Source organism: Pteropus alecto, unplaced genomic scaffold (genome assembly GCF_000325575.1).
Source record: "Pteropus alecto unplaced genomic scaffold, ASM32557v1 scaffold152, whole genome shotgun sequence".
NCBI lineage: Eukaryota > Metazoa > Chordata > Mammalia > Chiroptera > Pteropodidae > Pteropus > Pteropus alecto.
Genome location: NW_006432227.1, coordinates 1,112,781 through 1,121,393, shown reverse-complemented (window position 1 = coordinate 1,121,393; position 8,613 = coordinate 1,112,781). Strand labels below are relative to the sequence as shown.

Genomic DNA, 8,613 nt, shown 5'->3' with positions numbered 1-8,613 from the left:
GCATTTTGAGTACCAAAATCTCACTAAAGCTCCATTCTCCGCATTGACCACTAATTAAAAGCTTTCCCTTGCCTTCTCTACCAGGTATATTTTTGATGTGGTAACATCTATGAGAATATCAGTAAGTTTCATCAGTATGTGGCAGGATTTTTTCCTAAACAGTTCTGGGAATGGGAATGCCTTCTATCAGCACCAACATCACGTTACAAACTATCACCTACTAGGAGCAGGGATTTCTAGCGTCTTTCTGAGTAAGCCCTAACTTTCCCTTTCCCAGCTCTGTGACTGTGAAAGGACAGGAGGGGGGGGCCGGGGTGGTGGTGCAATGCAGGCCCTGCAGGCCCTCCTACTGTCACCACGGTTCCCCCTGTGGCAGGAGGACGCACTTCACAAATATTTGAGATTGATAAGCATCAAAATTGAGCTGATGAAGGGGCCCATCAGAACCACGAATATGAAATGTTCTACAGAAAACCAGAGTCCCATTTCTTCATAGGGGTTCTGTTGCAAGACCCCCAGTGAGTGCCTCAAACCACAGATAGTACCAAACCCTATATATACTATGTTTTTCCTTTATATACTTAGCTATGATAAAGTTTAATTTATAAATTAGGCACAGTAAGAGATAAACAACAACAACTAATAACAAAATAGAACAATTATAACAATATACTGCAATAAAAGTTACGTGAATGTGGTTTTTTTTCTCTCTCAAAATGATCTATTTTACTGTACTCACCTTTTCCCTTAAAGGCAGCACTTTATGGCTTCTCTCGGGCATATCTAAACTGCCGGCATCACTACTCTTGAACTTTGGGGCCATTAAGTAAAATAAGGGTTACGTGAACCCAAGCACTGTGACACCATGACAGTCTGTCTGGTAACCGAGACGGCTACTAAGTGGGCGGGTAGCATCTACAGCGTGGACACACGGGACAAAGGGATGATTGACATCCTGCATAGGATGAAGCGGGACAGCGTGAGCTTTCACCATGCTACTCAGACCAGCACCCAATTTAAAACTTATGAATTATTTCTGGAATTTTCCACTTAATATTTTGGACTGCAGTTGACCATAGGTAACTAAAACCATGGAAATCGAAACCATGGATAAGGGAAGATTACTGTACAAATTTTGTGAAACTGTTAGCAGGGTGCTGGGGAGTATGTTCCAAAATGGTAAGATTCACGTTTCTAAGAGGATTATGCAGAGTCATCCTTTAAATGTAGGTCAGATCACATCATGCCTCTACTGAAACTCCTCCTCGCTGAACTATAAATTCTCCTGACAGCCTCCCAACCTGTCACCATTCAGCTGCCCCTCTCCTCCTGGCCTCCCCTCTTACCATTCCATCCAGCCCCTGGGCTCCTCGCTGTTGCTCATACAGCCAGACAAGCTTCTTCCTCGGGGCCTTTGCTCCTACTGTTCTCCTGCCTGACAAACCCTCTCCGTCAGCAGAGTGCCCCCTAAGCCCGTGACTGGTCTGTTTTTGTCCACAGCACTTACTACCTTTTTAATATACTACAAATATTCATTTATTCTATCATCATCTTCCTTCCACTAAAATGACAGTCCCAGGAGGGCAGGGATTTTTAGACTCTGTTTACTGCTGTATGTTCAGGAGCTAGGATGCTGCCTGGCACATCGCAGGCACTCAAAAGTTTATACTGAAATGAATAAATGTATCAAGTGTTTGATAACAGGAAAGTGACTACACGATATAAATTTGGAAATGCCTCTAAAAATTTTAGACTTAGATTACAAATACAATGATGAGAAAAAAGACACAAATTCACTTTTGAATGTTTTAAGGCACACTTTACACTTTAAGGGTTTCTTAAAAAAGCACAGTATCGATGTAGAGAAACCCTCTTACACTGCTGACGGGAAACAGTCTGACGGTTCCTCAAACAGTTAAACGCAGAGTTACTACACGGCCTAGCAATTCCGCTCCTAGTTACATACCCAAGAAAAACGAAAATATACAGTTGCACAAAATCTTGAACCCAAATGTTCACTGCAGCACTATTCATAATAGCCAAAAAGTGAAAACAACCCAAATGTCCATCAACAAATGAATGAGTCAATAAAATATGGTATATCCATGCCATGGAATATTATTTGGTAATAAAAAAAAAGAATGAAATTCTGAAAACACGGATGAATCTTGAGAACATCACATTGAGTGTAAAAAGCCAAACATAAAGACCACATGTTATGCGATTCCATTTACAGGAAGTGTCCAGAACAGGCGAATACACAGAAACAGAAAATGGATTAGTAGTTGGCTGGGGCTGTTGTGAAGGTTGCTAACGGGCATGGTTTCTTTTGGGGACGATAAAAACGTTCTAACATTGTCTGTGGTGATGTCGCACAACTGTGTGAATACATTTTAAAACACTGTACGTTTCAAATGGGTGAATTGTATGGCATGTGAATTAAATCTCGATAAAGCTCTGTTTCTAAAAAGCACACCACTGAGAGCTTACCTCTCACAGACTCTGTAGCCTTCGTTGACACTCACTGCTCTGTACTTCGCGTTGCCTTTGGTCCTCTCTAATTCCCAGCACCAGTCCTCAAGCGTGTCGAACATGATGGTATGCTTCTTGGGATTGGTGGCTAACAAAATAAATTTAAAAAGAAAATAAAATCTTGTCATGAAGTTCTAGTATTTTAATGATGTGAAAGTGAATCCTTAGGCCCAAATTTCCTCTACTAAGTCCATCTATATCCCAGCAGAATGAATTTACTGGTTAATCCTAACTTAGTTCCTTTTTTTTGTCATTAATCCAAAATTATGACAGAGGCTCTGTCTTTGCATAGTGGAGGAAAGAGTTGTTCTAGTTCCACTGCTTGCAAAAGTAATTATAGTTCCATTTTCAGTCATCTGACTATGAGATAATTTATATAACATAAAAAGATCCTGAGAGGCACTAAAAGATGGGCTTAGCACAAATGCTAAAAAGTATTTTTAGCCCTACCAATTTGTGCATAGGATGGCAAACTCATTTGAATAGCGTGTCAGATTCCAGAATGTAAACCTCCTTCAATTTGAAGATACAATGCCAACTAGAGGATTTACCAGTGTGACACCTGGTTGCTGAAGGCCAGAAACAAATCAGATAGCCATGGAGTGGAGGGTCCATGCCTGCTGGCCAATTGGTGCATCACAGTAACGGATACTTTTGCCCTAATCCTGCCCTGCTCCTACCTGCAAGGCGGAAACGCTCAAGAGCCCTGCTCCCACAGCCCCACAGATACGTCCTTGGCCCTCTTCCAAGCCACAGCCCTACTTGCTATGGATGACAAACACCTTAACAGTCTTGGGTATTTACACAAATCAGTTAGTTCAAGCCACTGCACATCTTAAAAGAAAAAAAACAAGCCTTCTGGGAAAAATATTTTTTTCCAAGAAAAAAAAATATTTGCTAAAACTCTCACCTGGTCTTTTTAATAAAACCAGACGATTGTACAAAGGACGATAACGAGAATGATAAAAATAGTAGTTAAGCTTATATAACATACAGTACGTGCCAGGGGCTATTCCAAGCATATTACATTTATTAACTCAATCTTATAACCCTACAGGTTAGGTAATATTATTTCCTCCATTTTACAGATGTGGTACAAAAAGGTCAAGTAACTTGCCCAAAGTCACAGAGCTAGGCAATAGCAGAATTGGAATTTAAACCTAGGCAGCAATAAAGACAATTTCCATAAAGGAATAAATGCAAAAACATATATCTCCATGGACATAAATAATACTTCAAGTATAGGAGATCCTTTTCTCAGGAATACAGTAAGTCCTTCCCTAAACGCCATGTCGTTGAGGACCCTTCAGCCAAAGCACAAAAAGCCACTGCAAGGTAATGAAACTGCCAGGTCTATCAAAGTAAGGGTTTTGGCACACAGACTGACACGTTGACCCGCTGAGAAACTCTCCTAAGTGGGTCCAGACCAAGAATCGGGATGTAAGAGGATGATTTTTCAAATGTAAACCCAATAAATGCTTATATAAATTACAGTAATCAACCAAGTCATACTTTGCAAGTCTCATATTGCAACCAGCTGTGGTGAGCCAGCACCCAGTTAATCAGCACTCACACGTTATCTACCGTGAAAAGATCTGTCATTCACGAAGATGAACTTACTGAACGAACAAATTTTATGTTCAGCCTAACAGTAGTACTAAGTATATTTTATATCAGCATAATTCTCTGAACATGATCCACACTGAATAATATGCAGTTATACTCTTGACCTTCATTTACTGACTGTACCCTATGTGTCATACGTTTAATAATTTATAATCTTCAAAATACTTCAAAATACTATTGTTTTTAAAATGAGAAAATAGAGGCCCCGAGAGTTAAGTGTCATCCCCAGGATCACCAAGCTACTAAAGAGCTGGGTAAGGATTTGAAGTGAGGTGGGACAGACCCGAAATTCATACCTTTTCTACTAAATCACCATGGTTTCCAAAATGCAACCTGCTCTCTGATATTTACATAGCTGCACATGATAATCCTCTGCTTAAAATACTCCTCTGTGCCTACCAGACACTCCCACATCCTTCACATGAGCTCACATTCAGCCTTAGCCCTCTCTGACAGCCCTCCCTCCCCAGCGTGGGTGGGACTCCCTCCTCCTCCTAAGGCCCCTCCACCAGAGGAAATGTCACTCAGCTGCCACTGTTTGATGTGATGCTCTTAGAGGGCAGGATTTAGTCCCGTTCACCTCCGTATGCCCACAGTGCCTGACCCATCGCAAGCGTCCGACAAATGTTTACTCAATGAGCAAGCAGAGGGTGACAAAGCAACTGCATTCCAGAAAGCCTGTTATAGTCTGTTAAACAAACATGCCACTTCCCTGAAGAAAAGCACATAGCACACAGGATCAACATCATGCTAAGAGTAATGGGCAGAGAATGGGAACAAACAGAGGGAAGAGATCTCGAGAAGGAAAAAGACATCTGTGAAAACGCTATATAATGCTAGGCATTATTATTATTTATTAATATCATTTACCCCTCCAGCACCTGGTCTTCCTAGGTGATCTCCCATCTAAGTACTAACCAGGCCCAATCCTACTTAGCTTCCGAGATCAGACATAAGGCTTGTTCAGGGTGTCATGGCTATAGACCATGGACCGTGGCTCCACTGGGGCGTGAACCCAGGACCTTCTGGTGTGTAAAGCAGACGTGCTAACCGCTACACTAAGGAACCATGTCCGCTAGGCACTCTTAATAGTTAACTCAAATGACCAAAGTTTCTTAGTTAAAAAGAATGCTCTCTTTTTCAGCAAAGTGAATGGAAAACATTTGGAATCTTAAGTTTTCTAACCAAACTAGTTTTCTGATATGTTCTCTTATGTACAACTATTCCATTTCTCCCAAAATACTTGCTATAAAGCATGTTCCAGTTGTTTAAAAACTTTCTAGAATGCAAGACATTCTCTAGAGTCTTATGAAATGAAATCAAGTATATTATAGTGGAGAAAAGAACTCAGGGACAAACAGGGCTATTTTAAACTTGTCTCAATTTTGTTGCTCTACAGTCTCACATTCCCAGTTATATGGGCAGAGAATGGGAAACAATCAAACCAATAATCCTTCAGAAAAAGCAAACAAACCTAAAAGGTAAGTTAAAGCAAGAAAGATCACAGAAAAAAAAAAAATAGAAACTTTTTATTTTCTTTTTAAGAAACCTGAATGAGTCATCCAAGCAGAGATGAGCAATTGCTAAATAGGAGGAGGAAAAACTTCATGGCTGGGTTTCTTCCTACTAGTTTCAGGCAGGAATTGGAAGGCCCGTCTACCCACAAATTAAAACCCAGAAGACACTTACCTGTATTGTTTTGTACAGCAGTTGCATAGGAAAACAGAAACAACCGTTTAAGCAGTTTAGGAGCCAGGGTATGATGAATTATGCCACTGACAATCTAGAAAATAACCAAGCAATGGCTACAGTCATGCTTTAGGCAGATAAACGCTGAGCTGTCTAGGTTTTCAGTCATGCTAATAGGCTCCTAGGGGCAGGACGCAGGACGGGCAGGACGCTAACACTCATGGAGGCCTGTTTGCATTTATGACATTATCTCTTGGAATAATGGCCAAATAAATAAATCATTCTGTCAGATTGTCTAAGAGCTTTCAACTTCTAGGGAAATTTTAAAAACATCATCTAATTTCTCAAAAACTAAATGCTAAAAACCTCAGGTGCCATATTCAGATACTCTAAAAACCTGATATTAAAGACATACAGCTGATATAATCGCCAAAATACTTAACTATTCTGATCCACTATGGTCTTTAGGACTTCCTTCTAGAAGATAAGAAATCAACCCATTGTGCTTTTTGTTTGACGTTCCAAACAAAAGTATGTTTGGACAGATGACAAAAAAATCATCATTCAAAATGAAGTTTCTGGCTTCTCGGGGAATTTTCCATAGCTACACCACTCTTTTGCTCAGAATAGATACTGGAGTCATGTTTATTATTCTAACTGAACTTCCATACTACCTGAAAAAAAAAACAAGGACCTGCCTGTAAAGTGTGCATAACTCACCATAGCCAAAGACAACAGATGAAGTGGCCTCTCGCTAGGTTCTCCTAATGCACTTATCAGGAGAGTGTGAGTTTGAGACCTTCGATTCTCAATAAGAAAAATACGGGAAGTCACAATGACCACTGTAACCACTTCACCATTATACATCTCATTTTGTTGTAGCAACCACATTAAGCTGACCACAGTGTCCAAAAGCCCAGGCTCGTCTAGTGACTTGGCTCTGTCCATCTGAACTGTGTACCTTCTCCTCCTTCCATATACTTCCACTACCTCCCAGATATGAACTCGCTCACCCAGAAGTTGGGGGTCACTATTACTTGGAAAGGCTGTCAGAGGCGAAGGAAGAGGCTTGCTTCTAGCTGCTCCCCCACTTCCTTTCCCCATCTGCCTCCAGACCCTGTTTTACCACTTCCCGGCCTTTGGAGCCTCCAGGAATAAAAAGATTACAAATTGAAGGATTAAAGGTAGCATGTGCCAAGATAACATACAGGCACGCTTTACCAAATTCTCTTTCAATTCCAATCAAAGTATACAGGGTTAGAACAACTTCAACTTTAAACAGTAAAAAGCTCCCCTCAACCTGCATGCAATATAAGCAAAAAATAGTGGGGAAAACCTGATGGGAAATAAAACCTAAAAATATATGCAACTAGTTACCCTTTTGACTTCCTCTTCTTTTGTGTACCTCAGACAAAAGTGGAATACCCGGAGGTCTTTGCAGTGGATGATGAGTTTCTCGGGGTATTTCTTCAGTTGTCCAAAGAGAGTTTTTTTTTTCTCATCAAATACTGTACATCAACAATGAAATCAAGAAGAGAAATTAAGTTATATGGCAACAAGTTAATGCTAAAGAAACAAGGCAGACTATTAACTTCTAAAGATAGCTCTCGAAAGTAAAAAGAAAGGTGCTACCTTCTAAGTAACTGTCAGCAGGGGCCCAAGACCAAAACGGACTGGCTACTGTCAGTGGAACTAACGTTACTAACATGCTGAAAACCCAGCTCCGAAAGCTGAGGTTACAAAAGATGGTTGGAAGAGCACTAGGGACATGCTTCGGGGACAGTCGACTCCTGGGTTCGTGGCTCCCTCCCTGTCCCAGAGTTTGGACCATGCAGCACCTACTAGTGTTAGGAACGTCATAAATGACTACTGAGTGATTTCCGGAAAAGCTCTGTCTACAAAAATAGAGAAGTAGAACAGAGAGAAGCTTGAAAGCAGAAAAGACATCAAGTGCAATACAACAGATCTTTGTCGGATTAGCCTTTAAAGTAAAACCTACACGGCTAACAGTGACAGCAAAAAGTATGATCAAAAATCTAATATGTAATGACATTGTGGAATGTTAGAAAGAACAGGTTCTAAGTTCAATTCCAAGCTCTTCCAGCTAAGTAACCCCAAACAAACTATTTCACATCTCAATTTTATCTACAAAACTGATTTAAATGAGATATATATGTGAAGAACTTTTAGTAAACTATAAAACACCACAAAAACATTATCATTATCAGCTATACTTTCAAAAGCTGGCAACACCACAAGAGAATACAGACACTTACCTCCATAAATCTGATCGACACAATGGAGTGTAATGTCGTTTTCTCCTATAACCTTATTCTTAAATTGGGTCTCCTAAAAGTCAAAAGGAAACAGGTGTGATTTCTTTGTATGCACTGTTAGATATTTACAGAAAGAGCAAATCACCATTCTCCGCTTGCACATTAAGAAAAAAGGGAAATACAGCCACATCCCTAGGAAAAGGACAATGAAATGTATAAGAAAAGCTGGTGATCACTGTTTTTTTCAAACCCAGGCAGAGCATGCCATTCCTGGGCTGCTCCGGGCAAACATACCATGCCACACACGATCACCTTGAGAGGTGCTGGGAAGTGGCGGGCAGGTTAAGGTTTCTCCACCACAGCAAGCAGGTGAGTGGCAGTTGATACAGGAAGAAACTAGCAGGGGACTCGAGTTTCTGTAAATGCTGTCTTTGCACAGGACTAGGAATGAAGCCGCTGCAGCGGACAGCAGCCCGGAGACCGCACCCTG

At 40.8% G+C, this 8,613-nt stretch overlaps 1 protein-coding gene across 2 annotated transcripts in view; it reads right to left on the bottom strand.

Moving 5' to 3' along the window:
• The window catches only part of MTMR12 (myotubularin related protein 12), a 59,818-nt gene that overhangs the window by 24,133 nt on the left and 27,072 nt on the right, over nt 1–8,613 (bottom strand). For both annotated transcript variants that reach the window (XM_015585731.2, XM_006907110.2), the window contains exons 4-7: nt 8,124–8,196; nt 7,225–7,355; nt 5,848–5,941; nt 2,491–2,620 (exon numbers count right to left, since the gene is read on the bottom strand). In XM_015585731.2, the coding sequence (XP_015441217.1) occupies nt 2,491–2,620; nt 5,848–5,941; nt 7,225–7,355; nt 8,124–8,196 (428 nt within the window). The remainder of the gene's footprint in view (nt 1–2,490; nt 2,621–5,847; nt 5,942–7,224; nt 7,356–8,123; nt 8,197–8,613) is intronic.